Here is a 20,281-nt window from a genome sequence, read left to right on the forward strand (position 1 = left end):
TCCTTTATGGTCCAACTCTCACATCTGTACAAGACTTAATGAAAAAACCATAGCTTTGACTAGTGGACCTTTGTCAGTAAAGTGATGTCTCTGCTTTTTAATATGCTGTCTAGGTGTGTCATAGCTTTTCTTCCAAGGAGCAAGCATCTTTTAATGTCATGGCTACAATTGCCATCCACAGTGTTTTTGGAGCCCCTAAAAATACAGTCTGTCACTGTTTGCATTTTTTCCCCATATATTTGCCATGAAGTGATGGGACCAGATGCCATGATCTTAGTTTTTTGAATGTTGAGCTTTAAGTTGGCTTTTTTACACTCCTCTTTCACCTTCATCAAGAGGCTCTTTAGCTCCTCTTTGCTTTCTGCCATTAGGGTGGTGTCATCTGCATATCTGAAGTTGTTGATATTTCTCCTGGAAATCTTGATTCCAGCTTGTGCTTCATCCAGCCTGGCATTTCGCATGATGTACTCTGCATATAAGTTAAATAAGCAGTGTGACAGTATACAGCCTTGATGTACTCCTTTCCCAAGTTTGAACCAGTCCATTGTTCCGTGTCTGGTTCTAATTGTTGTTTCTTGACCTGCATACAGGTTTCTCAGGAGGCTGGTAAGGTAGTCTGGAATTCCCATCCTTTTAAGAATTTTCCACAGTTTGTTGTGATCTACACAGTCAAAGGCTTCAGTGTGGTCGATGAAGGAGATGTTTTTCTGAAATTCTCTTCCTTTTTTCTATGATCCAATGGATGTTGGTAATTTGATCTCTGGTTCCCCTGCCTTTTCCAAATCCATCTTGTACCTCTGAAAGTTCTTAGTTCATGTATTGTTGAAGCCTAGCTTGAAGGATTTTGAGCATTACCTTGCTAGCATGTGAAATGAGTGCAAAAGATAAAAATGTTACATATCAAAATGCCATATATCAAAACGTGTGTGTGTGTGTTAGTCGCTCAGTGGTGTCCAACTCTTTGCAACCCCATGGACTGTAGCCCGCTAGGCTTCTCTTTCCATGGAATTCTCCAGGCAAGAATACTGGAGTGGGTTGCCATGCCCTTCTCCAGGGCGTCTTCCTGACTGAGGGATCGAACCCAGGTCTCCCACATTGCAGGTAGATTCTTTACCATATAGGTTGGTGTTAAAGCTTTGATGAGAAGAAACTTTAGAGCCAAAAGTACTTATATGATTAAATTAGACTAAATAGAGATAAACAAACTAGGTATTGGCCATATATGTTAGAACCACCACCACAATAATATAAACAATAAAAGTAGAAGAGGGGCTCCAACTTGAATGAAGCTTGAGGGCATTACGCAAGTGAAATTAGCCAGTCACAAAATGATGAATCCTGTATGATTCCACTTCTATAAGGTACCAAGAATAATCAAATTTATAGAAACAAAGAGTAGAATTGTGGTTGCCAGGGTCGGGGGGATGGGAAATGGGGAATTAGTGTTTAATGCATAGAGTTCAGTTTTGCAAAATGAAAAGAGTTCTGGAGATGGATGGTGGTGACGGTTTTACAAAAATGTGAATTAATGCCACCAAACAATATATTTATTTATTTTTATTTTTTATAATTGTAATGCTTTTATTAATAATAGAAATAAAAAGAACATACCACTGATTGCAACCTACTATGTACCAGTTACTTGGTATATGATGTCATTTATTTTTTTATTTTTAATATAAATTTATTTGTTTTAATTGGAGGCTAATTACTTTACAATATTGTATTGGTTTTGCCATACATCAACATGAATCCGCCAGGGATATACATGTGTTCCCCGTCCTGAACCCCCCTCCCACCTCTCTCGCTGTACCATCCCTCTGGGTCATCCCAGTGCACCAGCCCCAAGCATCCTGTATCATGCATTGAACCTGGACTGGTGATTCATTTCATATATGATATTATACATGTTTCAATGCCATTCTCCCAAATCATCCCACCCTCGCCCTCTCCCACAAAGTCCATAAGACTGTTCTATGTTCTGTGTCTCTTTTGCTGTCTCGCATACAGGGTTATCATTACCATCTTTCTAAATTTCATATATATGCATTAGTATACTGTATTAGTGTTTTTCTTTCTGGCTTACTTCACTCTCTATAATAGGCTCCAGTTTCATCCACTTCATTAGAACTGATTCAAATGCATTCTTTATAATGGCTGAGTAATACTCCATTGTGTATATGTACCACCGCTTTCTTATCCATTCATCTGCTGATGGACATCTAGGTTGCTTCTATGTCCTGGCTATTGTAAACAGTGCTGTGATGAACATTGGGGTACACGTGTCTCTTTCAATTCTGGTTTCCTTGGTGTGTATGCCCAGCAGTGGGATTGCTGGGTCATAAGGCAGCTCTATATCCAGTTTTTTAAGGAATCTCCAGACTGTTCTCCATAGTGGCTGTACTAGGTTGCATTCCCACCAACAGTGTAAGAGGGTTCCCTTTTCTCCACACCCTCTCCAGCATTTATTGCTTGTAGACTTTTGGATAGCAGCCATTCTGACTGACGAGAAATGGTACCTCATTGTGGTTTTGATTTACATTTCTCTGACAATGAGTGATGTTGAGCATCTTTTCATGTGTTTGTTAGCCATCTGTATGTCTTCTTTGGAGAAATGTCTGTTTAGTTCTTTGGCCCATTTTTTGATTGGGTCGTTTATTTTTCTGGAATTGAGCTGCAGGAGTTGCTTGTATATTTTTAAGATTAGTTCTTTGTCAGTTGCCACCAAACAATATATTTAAAGATGGTAAGTCATATGCTATATTTCACAATTAAAAATATATATAACTCTTTTTAAAAAAAATAGAGGATTGACTTCAAGTTAATAGAGGACTGACTTTACTGTAAATATGTAGTAATCAAGACAGCATGGTATTAACAAAAGAATAGACAAATAGATCAGGATAGAGAACCCAGATGGAAGCCAATGTGAGAATAAAGAGCCTAGAAACAGACTCACATAAAGATAGTCATCTGACCCTTGACAAACAGCAAAAGCAATTAAATGAGGAAAGAATAATTTTTTTCTTTTTTTAATATAAATTTATTTATTTCAACTGGAGGCTAATTACTTTACAATATTGTATTGGTTTTGCCATATATTGACATGAATCTGCCACGGGTGCACATGTGTTCCCCAGCCTGAACCCCCCTCCCACCTATTTTTCAACAACTAATGCTGGAGCAAATGAACATCCACACATAGAAATAAATAAATAAATCTAGACACAGCGTATACACTATTCAAAAAATTAACTCAAAATGGATCACAGACCTAGCTTTAAAACATAAAATTATATAACTTCTGGGAGATGACAAGAGAAAATCTAGATGACCTTGGGTATGGAGATGACATTTTAGATAAAACAGGAAAGGCACGATCTACAAAATAAATAAATAAATAATAGACTAGACTTCATTTGAATGCCAAACTTCTGCTCTTTGAAAGACAATATCAAGAGACTGAAAAGACAAGTCACAGATGGGGAGAAAATATTTGAAAAAGACACATTTGATAAAGGACTGCTATCCAATATATATTCAATACAAAGAACTTATAAAACCCAACCATAAGAAAGCAAACAACCTGATTTTAAAATGGGCCAAAGACTTTATCAAACACCTCATCAAAGAAAATGGCAAATAAGCATATGAAAAGATGCTCAATAACATATGCAATCAGGGAAATTAAAACCACAAACGAGATACTGAGACAGGTGGGGACATGGGACCCTTTGCTGCAGTGAGGCAATGCTTGCCCCTGGACAAACCTCTCCTCCAGTAATAAAATACAAGGAAACTATATGGAACTAAAAATAACTGCATTCATGTGCAGTGGGGGAAAACTGTGGACAAAAAGATACAAAAAGACCAAAAAATCCCTACTGCCACTTCTGAAGAGCCAGAAGCAAAAAACAGTATTGGGAGCAAAAGCAGGGTACAAAGCATGCCCCCAGCACTCAACACCACCAAGGGCTGGGAAACCACCTAAGCCACCCCTCCAGCCAGATCCTCGGACACACTCCTACCCTCACCGCATATGAGGAACAAGCTCACCCCGCTCCTCAGGGAGCAAGCAAGTAAGAACTGGTTTGCATTTGCTCCCTGCTGCTGCTTCAGGAGCCCCAATAGAGCCTTGTCTGAATTTCTTTTCTGGCTTCTAGTCAATTGCTATTGATGGGGGAACACCAAGAACGCTGTTCAGTATCAATACCATATATATCTATTAGATGGCCAAAATCTGGAAGATGGACCCACCAAATACTGTCAAGGAAGAGAAGAAACAGGAACTGTCTTTCATTATCAGTGGGAATGCAAAATGGTATGGCCACTTTGGAAAGCGATTTCTTTCAAAACTAAATATCCTCTTAACATACAATCTAGTAATCACACCCCTTGTTATTTACTGGTAGTTATGTAAAAGGAGATGAAAACTTATTTCCAGGCAAAAATCTGCATATGGTTGTTTATAGCATCTTTATTAATGACTGCCAAAACTTGGAAGCAACCAAGTCCTTCAGTTGGCTAAACTATGGTATGATAAGCTCTGATATTAAAAAATCAAATCCACATGCAAATGAAGTAAATGATAATTAGAAAAGGAGCAAGGATCAGTATCATGAAATAAATGATACAGACAATGGACTGTCAGTGCTTAAAAAAATGAGCTATCAAGCCATGAAAAGACATGGGGGAATCTTAAATACATATTAAGTGAAAGAAGCCAATCTGAAAAGGCTACATACTGTGTGATTTCAACTATATGACATTCTAGAAAAGGCAACACTATGCAGACAAGATCAACCATTGCCAGGGGCTGGGAGTGGGGAATGAGTAGATGGGAACATAGAGGATTTTTAGGGCAGTGAAACTGCTCTGTATGATACTATAATAGTGGGTACAGGTTTTTATACATTTGTCCAAACTCACAGAATGCACAGCATCAAGAGTGAACCCTCCTGTAAAGTATGGACTTTGGGGTGTTAACCATGTGTCAGTGTAGGTTCATCACTTGTTAACAAGTCTTCATCATAAGGGAGGTTAGGCATCTGCGGGGCAGGGAGTACATGGGAAATCTCTGTACCTCCCTCAATTTTGCTGTGGTTCTATAACCTGCTCTGAAAAATAAAGCCTTAAATATAAAAATACAAAAATAAAGAGTAGAGGAGAACTGAAATAATAAAACAATAAAATAAATAATAAAAACCAAAGAAGAAGTTTAAGAATTTCAAAAGACAACAGCAGAATTTGTTGATGAGTAGCATTTATCAGAAGGGAGATCTGCAGAAGTCTAACACAGCAAAGAAGAGGTTCACAATAAGGTTTAAGCAGGAAAAAAAAATAGGAAAGAATGTAAGTGAGACATTGGAGAAACAGACTAGAGGGGGTGGAGAACTGGGCAGAATGAGAGGATGTTTTGCATTCCTGTGATTCCCAAAGTGGGGTGCACTACAGACATACCACAAGAGTTCATAAAGCCTGAAACTGCAGACAGTCCTCTCCCCATCACACAATACGCTTCAATATTAAAAAGTCAAACCCACACTCAAAAGAAGTAAGTGATAATTTAAAAAAGGAGCCAGGAGCAGTGAAGTCAGGTCTAGGAAGGATTGGGCCAGAAAGAATGAAGCAATGAGGGAACAGAATTTATTATGTAAGAAAAGATTATTTCCAGGAGTCAGAGCCTCAAGAAAGCTTGTGGTCAAAGCTTTGGTGGGTCTGTTCTCCAACTAACTGTGGTCACAGTGGTGACATGATCTGTTGCATCGGACACATCCCCACTGCCTGGCCTGGTTTGACCCTCTGGCTCTTGCTGTCAAATGAAGCTTCAGTCCTGGCCCCAGAGCTCTGATGTGACGCCCACCTGTACTGCTTGTCTGTCGTCCCAGGAATGGTCAGGTAAGCCAGGGGGCAGTAGGGGATATAATCAGGTCAGGTACCCAAACTAATGAATAAGTCTAAGGTTTAAGTGTCTGAAAATATAGAAAAATAAAACCCTCAGTGAGCCAAATCAGTGAAAACAAAAGGAGAATTGTACATACTTAGAAATGAAAAATGGAGACATTATCATAAACATAAAATTTAAAATCCTAAGTTCCCATATTGCAAAACTATGTAGATATACTGAAAATGGAGTAAAATTAATTTTCTAAAAAAAAAATATGTTCCAAAATTGACTCAGAAATGCCCCAGGACCTAACATGCCCAGTGGGAGAAATCCAAAAGCACCCCAGTGTATGCCCAGACAGCTCCCCACCCTGGTGAGACATTTGACACTTAAGTAGAAGATGATTCTAAAACCCAGTAAATGATTGCAGAATATACAGCATTCTTTGGTTTCTTTCTGTTTTGCACACAAGAGCAAGCTGCAGAATGATTCATCTCCTATGTGAAATGGATAGCAAAAACCATAAGTAGAGATCATCTCAGGAACATAGTCACAGATTGGTTTGAAGCAATCTATTAATATACTATGTCCTATAAGAGCAAAGGGAAACCCTTCTAATCATCTCCATGGATACTGAGAAGGTTGTGACAAAAAAAAAAACAACCCAAAAAACCCAGCATATATTTCCCCCAGAAAGCCTTAACACTTTGAGAATACACAGATACTGTTTATTATAAGCAAAACACATGCTTTCATTCCAGTTAAATGGTGAGCCATTAAATCATCCTATTGATGTCAGGAACAGGTATGCAGCCTGAATCACTATTCTTTAATACTGTTCTCAAATGCAGTTGGCTAAGAGAAAGAAATAGGGGAATTAGTGTAAAGGGGGAGGCAAAAGAAAATCTTAGAAACAGTAAGAAATTACAATTAGGGTATTTGATTATAACACTGATATACAAAATCAACTACTATCCTATATATCTGGTGAGAATACAAAATGTAAAAAATTATTCCATTGAAAATGATAGCCAATGATAAAATATCTAGAAATAGACAATAACAAATTCATAGGATCTATCTGAACAAAACCGTAGAACTCTATGAGTGACACGAGATTTGAATATAAGTTGGATGGCAGCATTCTTGGATAGGAAAACAATTAATCTACAAATTCACTGTGGCCCCATTTTTTAAAAAAAGTTATGTGTGTATGAGGAAGACAGTTAAAGGGAAAGAGAGGCAAGTGTTCCGAGGAGCCTTGACCTGAAAATATTTATATTAATATGAATATTTTATATTAATAGGAATGAAGCCTCAGAAATTAAAGGAATTCATAGGGAGATAAATCAATAAAACAGAAGTAGATTCAAACACTTTGAGGAATTTAGTTACAAATAAGGTGGCATTTGAACAAAGGGGGAAAAGACTATATAATTTTATACCAGAATGCACTGTTAAATATTTTGCTAGCATAACTTACTAAACTTTTGAAGGGAAAAAAAATTACATCTTTACCTTCATTTCCTGCAATAAATGAATTTCTGGGAGGTAAAAGTAGGTAAAGATAAACAGATGAAACCATAAGGATTTAGAAGAAAATATGAGTAAATTTATTTATAATCTTAGAATGGGAAAGGTCTTTTAGAACTGGAAACAAATTCTGGGATCTAAAATGGAAAACAAGGATAAATTGACAACATAAAACTTTAAATTTTATATATGTGACAATAAGAAAATCAATAGAGAACCTCAAAAGACAAAAATATTTTCAAGACATAAGACAGAAAATTTTCAAAATATACATCCAAGTTAATTAAGAAAGAGCCAAAACTGTGTAAGGACATAAATTTACCAAAAAGTGACCAGAAAACATTTGAAATGATGTTCAACTTCACTCCTAATAAAGTGAACTAAGAATAATATTGTAATATTATTCTTCACTAGACTAGAATAAAAGCTGTTTGAGAAAACTGAGAAATTGATCATTTCATTATACTTTTGATAAGTGTAACCACAGATCAATTTTTGAAGAATCATCCGACAATAATTGACAAAAGTGTTAAATACACATAGTCTGAAATTCAGCAACTCCATTTTCAAGTTCCAATCGATATCAAGATACAGTCACAAAAGTATGCCATGATATAAGTACAAGGATGCTAATTCTAGATCTGTGTATAAAAATAAAGACAGGACATATTCTATAGATTCACTAATAAAAGACTAATCAAAGAAATTAGTGCACAGGGACAATGGAAGGCTAAGCAGCCATTAAGAATGAGGTAGATCTTTGTATGTTGTTATGGAAAGATCTCTTAACATCCAATGAAAAAAGCAAAGTGCAGGGCACTGCGCACAGCACAGGTTCTAGAAATGGACAGAAAAGGAGGTTCTCTCTCCACGTCCCCTTTCTCCTTCCTTGGTCTCTCTCCTTTGTTTCTTTCTGGAAATGCCCGTCCCTCCCCAGAAGCTCACTCACTGGTGGTCCCCTATGAGGAGATAAGGCAGGGATGGTGGTGGGGCACTTATTTTCAGCCCTTCATACTTGTCTTTCTACATGTGCATCTTTTCCTTATTACTACGTTTTAAATCACAGAGTAGTTATTTGCATGGTCAAAATCCAAACTCCTTCTGTTTGCCTTTTTATGTTTTCTGTATAAAATACAAAACAAAAAAGGTTTTGTTATTAAAGCAAAATGCAGTAGGGCTCAACTTGGAATAGCAGTAAGAAATGAAGTACTCTGTTTATATATCAAAATACTTCTAGTTGTTTCTAAAGACACTTTAATAATAGAGAAAAAAAATGTGCATTTTTATCTACTCCATATAGAATGAGTGTACTCTGAGGACAGCCCTGCTCCAAACGGCATTATGCTGGAACGCCCTTATTCATCAACTTTCTCACTGTAAACCAGGTACCTTTTCTGAAGGTTCTCACATACACATTATCACAGACACATAGACATAGAGCAGGCACACACCTCCATCTTCCTCAGTGCACACAAATCCACCCAAAAATGAGCGAACTAAATGCTGGAGAAGGGCACGCAATTTCTTGTGCTCTGAAAAATCAAATCTTCCCTCATAACGTAGCCATTTCAGGGGTTAGAAGCAAATTAAAGATCCCCAGGAGTTCAGGCATTTTTCGGCAGTTTTGAGCTCTGCGAGTTTACTAGATGAAATAACAGAACAGGACAGACTGTCTTGTCCTGTGTCTTCCTCTGATCACATTCAACAGTTAAGATGGGAGAAGCAAAGTGACGACTGTCAGGTAGAAAATCTAAGTGGAGAACCGCATCACCACTTGGATTTAAAAGAAAGTCCCCCTTGCTTTCAAAACACAAGCTTCCAGTGAATCTACTCATTCAGCCAGCTCTCTGGGCTGAAGCTGGGGTGCATAAACTGAGCCTTGCCAAACCAGAAACCGGAGTTACTGGGTATGCAGCCACTGCTAGTCTATCAGCCTCTCCTGCTAACCACCACTGGTCTGCCATTCAGGAAAGCCATCAGCCACACCACCCCCTCCCCAGTTCCTGCAACACAGGGAGCCTTTTAGCCTTTTAGCCCTGACACAAGGAGAAAATGCATGGAATACTTTGGTGACTTTATGTTGTGCATTTGTATGGATCCACAAGTTTTATAAGGCTAACCAACTCCAATATATGTGAAACATTTAATACACTGTTAAAAAAACATAGGTGGTTTAATTTAGCTTCAGCTATTATTACATTGGGTGGTAATTCTAATAGAATTCTACTTGTCCTCTACAACAGATTCACTCAACCGCCTGGTGCCTAGGGGCAGCAAAGGAAGCTTGAGAGCATCTGGGATCTACAGAAATTCCCCCGACTTGACTGAATCTGGTCCTGGTTCAGAATCAACACACACCTGTGTACATCCTGATTCCCAAGAGGGTAAGTTGGCAAAAATCAGGCTGGCAAAAGCATAATTTACAAGATAACTATTATTGTCTCTTTTTAAAAGTGCAGACATAGCATAGAAGTGTTTATCAACTGTCTTTGGTAGAGAAAATTAAAGTCTGAATTGAAGAAAAACGAGTAGTTGGGTTTTTAGTTTTGTTTCATCAATCATCTGATGGGTTTACTGAGTGTGGTTTATTATTGTGATTAACTTCAATTTAGGTTTGTACACAGGCAAAAGCAGGTATGAATTTTCATGTAGGCCCTCATGGCAAGTGACATGCAGGCATGCAAACCCGCTGTCCAGGCCTCCCCTGGCAGTCAGTCCTGAGCTACCCCAACCTCTGAAGGGCTCACCAGGCAATGTGGGATGGACAAAACTACCTCTTGGGGGTCCTGCTGACCATAAGGACGGCTCCAAGGATATCAAGTGGCCCACTAAAGAGGGTTAAACTGAAACGTGCTGAGATCCCATTACTGAAAGTAACAAGGAAACTGAAACAGACATGACAGCGATGGGGTACATGTATGTTTTTCAAGGTTTAATGCTGCTGTGGGATCAGCCATCCCAAGTTCTCTTTAAGCCATCATCATGGCATATCTGTGTATGTCCTACACGCTGGGAGCCAGGGCTGGGTCAAGCGAAGTCTTTGGATACAGCTTCAACGAAGTTGGGTGCCGACATCAGGATGCCGATGGTGCAGAGGATGGTGAAGACGGAGAAGGCCATGAGACACAGGCGGTCCACCACACAGGCCGCGAACTTCCACTCGCTGCACACGGCCTCACTTTCGTCCTGGCAGCGGAAGCGGTGGGCGATGTAGCGCACCTCCTCCAGGATCTTGGCTAGGTCCGGGTCCCCCTCAGAGGGCTGGCCGCCATGCAGCAGGTGTTCGTCATGGGTTGGGGAGCAGGCCACGCGGCCGCACACGACCCCTGAGTCAGGGGTGGGCGCGCAGTGCATGGTGTCCAGGCCGCGAAAGCCGATGTACAGCAGGTTGCCATTGGTGGCCGGTGGCCCCGCCACTGCGCTCATCTCCACGCTGGCCAGGCTGCAGCGGCGCTGCTTGTGCTGGCAGGCCGGCCGCACCTTGTCCTCCCCCGGCCTCTTCATGCGAAGGAACCAGGCGCACCAGTTCAGGAGGATGACTCTGGTCTGCGGAGACAGCACAGTCTTAGAGGAGCTGGGCAGGGCCCACAGCTGATCCTGACAGCAAGGGGGTACAACTGTAATACTTGCTAGACTTCGTGGGGGTGGACCCTGGGCGTGACAGGTCGCCACACCTTCCCAGGCGAGTTTACACAGGCAAGCAGTGCCAACGGGGTATGATGGTTCAATCAATTGTGAGGTGATGCTAAAGCAATGCAGAAAATCACCCTGGGAAGAAGCTATGGGCACAGTGCCATCTCAGGGAAGACAGCCTGTGTGGGTGAAGAGGGTTGTCTTCTCAAGGGAGCCCTGAGCTGGGGAACACAGCATTTTACATCTGGAACTAGGGACCATTATCTTCAGCTCTGTGTGAGGTACCCCAGTGTGCAGCAGCAAACTCATAAAGGCACCCCTGGAGATGTTAAGTTTTAAAGGACAACCCTGTGAGACTTGAGACACCATGTGCATCCCTAGCCTGAAGCAGTCCAGACTGTTACATTAGATCACTGCATTCCTTGCATGATATCCTACCCTTGCAAAGCAGATTTTGGAACTTGTCCTGATAAAAGCCAAGTGCCAAAAAAGTCATCATGGAACAGACAAGCAGGGTAGCATGCTCCCAAGGTGTGAGGTTTGCTGTGCCGACAGGTGCTAAGTTGTCAGGGCATAAGTACTTAGTAAGTTGTTTTGACCTGTTTTATTTATAGAACCATTAGGTATTCCTTTTGTCCTAGGTACTCTCTGGAAAACACAAAACCCTGACTCATGAAAGGTGCTGTGAACCATGGCAGCTTAGGAACCTCTAACCTAATCCATTAGGCTGCAGTGAAGACTGAATGAGATGATACAAGACAAAGTGCTGTGGAGTCTGAAGCTGGAGTTGGCAGACTTTCTTTAAAGGGCCAGATGGTAAATATTTTAGCTCTGCTGATGGAGTACAAAATCAGCTCAAATCCTTTGCATTTATGGCTGATGTATACACACATATATATGCACTGTGTGTGTGTGTATATATATATATATGTAAATATATAAATCACTTTACATCAGAAACTAACACAACACTGTAAATCAACTATACTTGAATAAAATAAATTTTTTAAAAAGTGTCTTAGGCTCAAAGAGATGAATAAACTGGCTCAAGGTCATACAGTGAGTCTGAGTCACCTAATGTGTTCTGACTTCCACAGACTCATCCATAAAAAGGTCTGTCTGTTAGGTTCTCCGCAAGCCCCCATGACTTTAACCCAACCCCCACTGGGAAGGCACCAGAAAGCCAGAGCCAGAACTCAAGGAAGCACATGGGTTGTGAATGTGCCCAAACCGACACATTGGTGCAGGGAGACCTGAGCCTCAGATTCAGGGCTTTGCTTTGCCCCACACGTGGGGGTCCGCGCATCCCCTGGGGCACAGCTCAAGCTAAATCTATTTTGAATTTTATGGCCTGAATCATTAGCTTTCAAGGCTAAAGCATCTCAGAAGATGAGATTATCCTCTTGGCACGTTTCAGTCTGTGCTTGTGACCTCTTCTGTTAGGTTAGGGTTTTGTTTCTGGCTGTGCAAATGTCACATAATGCCACCGCGCTGGCAGTGTTTTCTTCATGGCAACAGATTATAATGAAAGCTCCTTGGAGGTTGTTTATGTTTCAAAAACACATAGAAAGAAAGAAAAGAAAAACGCAGTGTGTTATATAAAATGAAAGAGAAATACAAATTTTGTATTTGCTTTGCACCATTGCTTCAACATGTTCTTGTGCTGAGAGGTGAATAACCAGCATATGCTCTAATTCAGTGGAGAAGGCGATGGCACCCCACTCCAGTACTCCTGCCTGGAAGATCCCATGGACAGAGAAGCCTGGTGGGCTGCAGTCCATGGGGTCGCGGAGGGTCGGACACGACTAAGCGACTTCACTTTCACTTTTCACTTTCATGCACTGGAGAAGGAAATGGCAACCCACTCCAGTGTTCTTGCCTGGAGAATCCCAGGGACGGGGGAGCCTGGTGGGCTGCCGTCTATGGGGTCACACAGAGTCAGACATGACTGAAGTGACTTAGCAGGAGCAGCTCTAATTTAGAGTTCTCTGGAACAGTAAAGTGCTGCTGCTGCTGCTGCTACTAAGTCGCTTCAGTCGTGTCCGACTCTGTGCGACCCCATGGACGGCAGCCCACCAGGCTCCCCCATCCCTGGGATTCTCCAGGCAAGAACACTGGAGTAGGTTGCCATTTCCTTCTCCAGTGCATGAAAGTGAAAAGTGAAAGTGAAGTCGCTCAGTCATGTCCGACTTCACAACCCCATGGACTGTAGCCCACCAGGCCCCTCTGTCCATGGGATTTTCCAGGCAAGAATACTGGAGTGGGTTGCCATTGCCTTCTTCACCAGGTCATTAAAAATGGTTTTGTATCTTACTGCCTTAATTTCCTTCTCTGTACGACAGTCAAAACAGAAAAAATAAGAATATGTGTTTATATTTTGGCATCTGCATAAATACTAGAAGGAAAAAGAAATTAATTGAAACGGTTATTAATTGGTGGTGGAAGTAGGGGTAGGAATGGGAGCAGAATTTTCTTATGTATAATTCTTTGATTTTGACTTCTGATACTTGTAAATCTTATTTCAAACAGATGGGTGGATAGACAAGAAGGTCTTTCAAGGTTCTAAGTCAGAAGAGAATGTACGTGAATGTACACAAATATGTCTCAGCTTTTTTTTTTTTTTTTTGAGGGGTGGGGAGTGGACTTCTCAAAACAAGCCTGCAGACTGTGGTGACATGACCTATGTGAGAGGTTGTACCATTTTGGGGAGCCCATTGCTGATGCCATGAGAGAGTTATCAAGTATGAGGACTTGCTGTGAAAAAAATTCAAGGATAGTCACTCTGTAAAGCCAATTTCTTTAAAAAAAAAAAAAGAAAAGAAAAGAAAAAAAAGGTCTTAAGTTAACTTTTGTGTAACTGTAAATTATTGTGCAATGGATACTTTTAGAAGGCCCAGGAACTCCCTGCTCCTGGAGATTAAGGAAATGCATTTTACATCTTGCAGCTGCATTCAGTCCTAAACTGACTCTGAACTTGGACTCAAGATTATGGGTCAGCAAAGACAGGGTTGTTTTGGCATGAGAAGGCTTCTTTAGCTCCCAGTGGTCCCTAAGCCTTGCTCTCTGGACGGGAAGACTGGAAGGTTTGTGGGGCCCCAGAAACAAGTGGGGTGAGGGGTTGGGGTACAGCTCTGCTCTGGCTGGGGGTTTGGTCACATCATCACATGAGGTGGGAAAAGTCCATGCCCTGCTCAGCCCCCAACCAAGGTCTGCCAACATGGCAAATAGATGGGAAAACAGTGGAAACAGTGTCAGACTTTATTTTTTGGGGCTCCAAAATCACTGCAGATGGTGACTGCAGCCATGAAATTAAAAGACACTTACTCCTTGGAAGGAAAGTTATGACCAACCTAGATAGCAGATTCAAAAGCGGAGACATTACTTTGCCAACAAAGGTCCATCTAGTCAAGGTTATGTTTTTTCCAGTGGTCACGTATGGATGTGAGATTTGGACTGTGAAGAAAGCTGAGCGCCAAAGAATTGATGCTTTTGAACCGTGGTGTTGGAGAAGACTCTTGAGAGTCCCTTGGACTGCAAGGAGATCCAACTAGTCCATTCTGAAGGAGATCAGCCCTGGGATTTCTTTGGAAGGAATGATGCTAAAGCTGAAACTCCAGTACTTTGGCCACCTCATGCAAAGAGTTGACTCATTGGAAAAGACTCTGATGCTGGGAGGGATTGGGGGCAGGAGGAGAAGGGGATGACAGAGGATGAGATGGCTGGATGGCATCACTGACTCAATGGATGTGAGTCTGAGTGAACTCTGGGAGTTGGTGATGGACAGGGAGGCCTGGCGTGCTGCAATTTATGGGGTCTCAAGAGTCGGACACGACTGAGCAACTGAACTGAACTGAACTGAAACAAGAGTGGGTATAGTGTTTTGGACGCTGGACTTATATGGAGCACAGCCGTGGCTTGAGAAGCATTAGCACACATCACAAGCCATCAGTGCTGGGAAATGTGGGGACCATGGGGCCTGACCTGGGCTACGATGACAAATGTTTATTTTCCATCCATTTCCTTTTATCACATCCCCCGTCACCACTGTTAACCACTTACCTTTATTTTATAGACTTTTGGTTAAATGACTTTCCTATGTGTATTGTGATAAAATAAAGTTTCATATATTGAGATGGAGGGAAGTCATTCTGGCTTATACATGAGTTAACTTGAATTCCCTGGTGGCTCAGACGGTAAAGCGTCTGCCTACAAGGCAGGAGACCCGGGTTCAATCCCTAGGTCGGGAAGATCTCCTGAAGAAGGAAATGGCAACCCACTCCAGTATTCTTGCCTGGAAAATCCCACGGATGGAGGAGCCTGATAGGCTACAGTTCATGGGGTCGCAAAGAGTCGGACACAACTGTGTGATTTCACTTTTCAAAATAGCCTACGGCCTATCAAACATACATTGTACATCTGCTCTAATTATTAAAGGAAAGGGCACCCTGACCCAAAGTAAAGTATGTCCATGATAAAAATTAAATGCCTCTCTTCCTGGAATGTCAGTGCCAGCCCTCTGATGATAAGACTCCCTTCTCAGGAACCAAGGCCATGCTGAATCAATGTGTACAGGCTGATCTGTTATTTTTACCTTGAAGAAATGTAACCTCAACTTGTAATGTTCTTTGTTCTGACAAGATATAAAACTGTGCTGAAAACCCTGCTTCTCCAGAGCAGTTTCTCAGAGTCATCTGGGAAGCTGGTTTCCAGGCTAGATCTCAGTTTGATAAAATTCCTTTCTATTCTTCTTATTGTTTATTGATTATTTTGTCGACAACTGAATGTATAAGTGTACACTGCTCACTGTTTCTTACTCTTTTCACTCCTCATTCTGTTTTGAAGCTGCAGCCAGCAGCTGTCGTCTTCTGTGCTGCTTCTAACACTGTATGTGCAGAAAGGAGGTTTAGAAACACTGTTCAGTGAGAGGTGCAGAGCAGTGACCTAAGCCCATTTCTGGGATGTCAGATTGTAAGGACAGCCCTGTGGGATCCTGATAGCACTCACCCTATTCCCCTGGATGCAGAGATATGCAGACATGTGAGGAACTGTAGCTTTTTGTTTCGGAATCCAAGTTTTCTAGGGGATTTTTAAAAATAGATGTCATCCTCGGAGCCCCCTCTGGGGAAGGCACCCTGATCCCTCTTCTGGCGGAGTTGCTGGGGAGGAACTCACCCACTTGGGCATCTTGCCACCATCGGGGTCGTGGTGGTGGTACTGTAGCACGATCACCGTGACGACCACAGAGAGGCCCACGATGATCATGGTGCTGGCGAAGTACTGGGCTGCAGAGAGCGCAGATGCAGGGGTGTTACCACAGCACGGTGCGGGGAACCCAGACGGTGGCATCCTGACCAGGGGCTGGGGAGTGAGGCTCAAGAGCACAGCGTGACCTCTTCCAGGCCTGCCGCCCACAGCCCACAGCATACAGAGCTGCCTCCTCCAGTCCTGGTGAGCAGCCTCACCAGCTGGCTGAACTTTCAGGAACCCTGACTGCTTCGTTCTTTGGTGAAAGTTAAGTGCGCCTCACAGGACGGTGATAAGGTTGTCTGATAAGGAAGCATCACTGTCAGAACTGAAACCACTGGTACACAGAGGAGGGGTCACGACAGTTCTGACTGCAGGCCGTGGGCAGGCTGCAGAGGTCTAGCAAGGGCAGATCGGGTGCCACCCAGCTGTCTTTTCAGGCCTGGAAAATGACTCTACTTACAGCAGGCTCTGGCTCCATCAACTCAGGGCCATGGGGGCGGGGAGTGCCAGCTGGCCAGTCTGAGGAAGAGGTCAGCTGCAGTGTCCTTTCAGGCTGAGAACATCAGCTTCAGCTTTGATGGTAAGGATGCGTTTCTCTACCTTGGCCCAGGTGAGCAGCAGCATGGAGCTCCCTCCTGGTACACTGGCTGTCATCTGTGAGCCTAAATGGCCACTTAGCCTCTCTGGGCCTCAGGTTCTTTACTGTATAACACGGACAGAAATGCCTTCTCTGCAGGGTTGGTGCAGAGATTAACAATTTTATGGGCCAAGGGTATAGGAAAAAGTTGGCACAGGTGGGCATTCTTTAACTGTCAACTATGATTATTAAACCTTCAGTGTGGAGGAGTGATAAATTAGAAGATTGGGATTAACACATACACTACTATATATAAAATAGATAACCAATAAGGACCTACTGTATAGCACAGGGAACTTTACTCAACATTTTGTAATAACCTGTAAGGGAAAAGAATCTGAAAAACTATATATAAAAGTATATATATATATATATATATATATAAAACTGAACCACTGTGCTGTATGCCTGAAACCAACAAGATACTGCAAATCAATCATACTTCAAAAAATAATAAAAAAGGGATTAGAAGCATGGATTCAAGTGCAAAACGAGTATTAAAAATAACGAAGCAAAAATATGTATGATCAATGCCTTAAGCAAGCAAAAAAATAAATTATCCTAACATAAATGCAATAAATAGATAAACCTTCATTGTGGCTATCCACTAAGGGGCTGAGCTCTTAAACAGACATCCTTGTACAAGGCTAAGTATGTGGCCATACACTTGGTTAAAAACACCTCCTACCCTCCAGGCAGGCAGGAACTCATTGCTTTCCGATGGAGACCAAGAGGAACATACAAGGAGCTACTGGAGGAGGACATTTGAGACTTGACATCAGCATCAGGGACCTCTGGGAAGGGGAGGGAAGGGGGACCAAACCATGACTGTTATGGGCTGCATACTGTGTACCCCTAAAATTTGTACATTGAAATTCTAAACAACAAGTACTTTAGAATGTGACTATGTTTTAAGAGAGGGCCTTCAAAGAGGAGATTAATTAAAGTGAGAACGTTAGTGTGGCACCTGGCCCAAACCGGCTGGTGTCCTCATAAAAAGGGGAAATTTGGGAACTCAAAGGGGCACAGAGATGTGAAGACACAGAGGAAAGACCATTTCGGGGAACAGCAGAGGGTACCTGTCTGCAAGACAAGGAGGGAGACCAACCCTGCTGGCCCTTTGATCCTGGACGCACAGCCTTCAAAACCAGGAACAAATAAATTTCTCTTGTGTAAGCCACCCAGTCTGAGGACTTTTATTGTGGCAGCCTTAGCAGACTCATACAGTGACCTACAGAGATCCAGGGGGACTGGATGCCACAGCTGAAATCTTGACAACAGAGGTCGAAGGCCAACAGCTGTCCTTCTTCTAGAAGGCCTTCCAGAAGGCCATTCCATTCTTCTAGATGTGGGCTAGGCACCCGCCGAGCCTGTGGGTTCATCAGACATCAGGGCCTGCTGACTGCCTGCTTAAGGGTGGTTTCTGCTGCAGGTCTCTACTAAAAGTTAAAGGATGGGGTCAGAAGGTCAGGTTGAAGTATACTTGTTTCTGGGATGGCTCTGAGAAAAACATGACATCCATAGAGGCTCTTTATACCTATAGGCTCTCTGGTCAAATATTATACATCCAGGAAGCTCCAAGAAGAAGGGCCTTGGCTTCTGAATTTGTGAAGTAAAGCCTGAGGGTATCACGTAAGGACCCCTATTCCTACTTACCCCTGGTTAACTACACAGGACTGCCACTGTATAAACTGCTTTTCTCTTTCTGACCTCCACCATCAAGTGGGAGTGGGGACTCTCATCAAACCTAATATCTACTGGCAGAATGTTTGCTTCCTGTCCTCACAACTGGCTTGGAGGTGTGGTTTCCTGACCAGGAACTGAACCTTGACTGCAATAGCCAGGGTATTGGGTCCTCTCTGGGCCACTGAGCACCCCTGCTCTGCATGTTCCTGTTTATTCCAGTTCAGTCCAGTCCAGAGAGGTGCATAGCAACAGGTGATGCTGCCTCCTGTGTTTGTTATCTCTCCCTGGGCAGAAGATCATCTTTACACCTGCCTTTGTGTGTGGTTTGTTTGCTCTCTCTACATCCCCTTTGCTGGACCAGTCCCTGCTTAACCTACATCACACTCACATGACTGACTGTCTCCCTAATCACAGAGCTAATCAATAAATACCTACAGACTTTTCCCCCATAGCCAGCTAGTGATTGTTTAAATCTTTAGATTAGAATGGCTCCTGATTCATAATTTAACAAGAGAAGACCTCTGTACCTTGAAGGTACTCAGCCCAAAGGGCTAAGAGGGCTGTGACCCTTCACTGGTTTCCCTGGTAACCAATGGACCAATCTGACTTCAATTCTCTTAGGTAACTGATGGGGTGTCACTCCATAACCCTTTTGCTTCAGACGTGTAAGATCTCCCATCTATCAAACCATTGGTGTCTCTGGGCTCTTTCTTCTGTCTAAAGTCTGGGCAAGTACAGGGCTGGGAGGCCTGTGGGGTGTAGCCCAACATGCGGCCAAAATATATTTGTCCTGTTCACCTTCTCTCACAAGCTTTAACTTTCTACAGAGATGTCAAGTTATCTCGGGAAACAACAGCTAAGAGTTAAAGTGTGACAATGAATTTGTGGAAAAACAGTGACTCAAGCTAAAATAATGAATCTCTGATGGTAAAAATCTCTGGCTCCATAACAAGTGTGTGGAGAGGTGCACTGTGGGAGGAAAGGGGGCATTTCTGCATCTTAAGGCCAAACCACAAAGCTGGATTCCCTGTCCCCTTCTGTGTGCCCAGGTAAGCAGAGGCCATGAGTCAACTCTGAGTAATTAAAGCAAGTCATCCCCTCATAGCAGAAAGGGGTGGTGTGCAGCTCTCTGGGGTCCTGGAGGACATGTTTCTGCTCTCTGCCTGTGCTGGGAAATCCCAGGCACTGTCGAAGCCCAGGTCTTTAGAGGAGCCGGCTGCTTGCTTACCTATTAAGGGCACTGAATCAGAGGTCGCAGGCATGATCTCAGCTACCAGCAGCATGAAGACGGTGAGGGAGAGTAAAACTGTGATTCCTGAAACAGAGACACACACTGAGCCCTGAGACAGAAAAGAACGCAAGGCCTGAACTCCAGGCAACCTGAGATTCAAAGGAGGTATGAGGGTGGTAGCCGTTAACATTCCCAACACCAAATGGAATGCCTGGTTTTCTACATTCATAGGAATGGGCATTTTTCTGAGGACTGTTGAGAAATCCCTGGAGAGATAAACTTAGAAGCCAGAACTTAGAACATCTCAAAATAAATCATTGACTTCAGCACACATATCTCTTTTATTATTAATACATTAGTATCTAGAGGTAATTTCCAAGCAGCAGGAAAAACAAGAGATACAGTTGGAAGACATGGCTTCTGGTCT

General features: G+C 42.5%; 1 protein-coding gene across 4 annotated transcripts in view; it reads right to left on the reverse strand.

The window, feature by feature from the left end:
* Positions 1 to 6,593: 6,593 nt before the first annotated feature.
* LOC129633733 (neuronal acetylcholine receptor subunit alpha-7) overlaps positions 6,594 to 20,281 on the reverse strand; it is a 148,829-nt gene continuing 135,141 nt past the window's right edge. For all 4 annotated transcript variants that reach the window (XM_055555634.1, XM_055555636.1, XM_055555637.1 and 1 more), the window contains 3 exons: positions 19,852 to 19,938; positions 16,226 to 16,335; positions 6,594 to 10,966 (listed from right to left, as the gene is read on the reverse strand). In XM_055555634.1, the coding sequence (XP_055411609.1) occupies positions 10,448 to 10,966; positions 16,226 to 16,335; positions 19,852 to 19,938 (716 nt within the window). In that variant the 3' untranslated portion in view covers positions 6,594 to 10,447. The remainder of the gene's footprint in view (positions 10,967 to 16,225; positions 16,336 to 19,851; positions 19,939 to 20,281) is intronic.

This window comes from Bubalus kerabau, chromosome 19, assembly GCF_029407905.1.
Source record: "Bubalus kerabau isolate K-KA32 ecotype Philippines breed swamp buffalo chromosome 19, PCC_UOA_SB_1v2, whole genome shotgun sequence".
In the NCBI taxonomy this organism is placed as follows: Eukaryota; Metazoa; Chordata; class Mammalia; order Artiodactyla; family Bovidae; genus Bubalus; species Bubalus kerabau.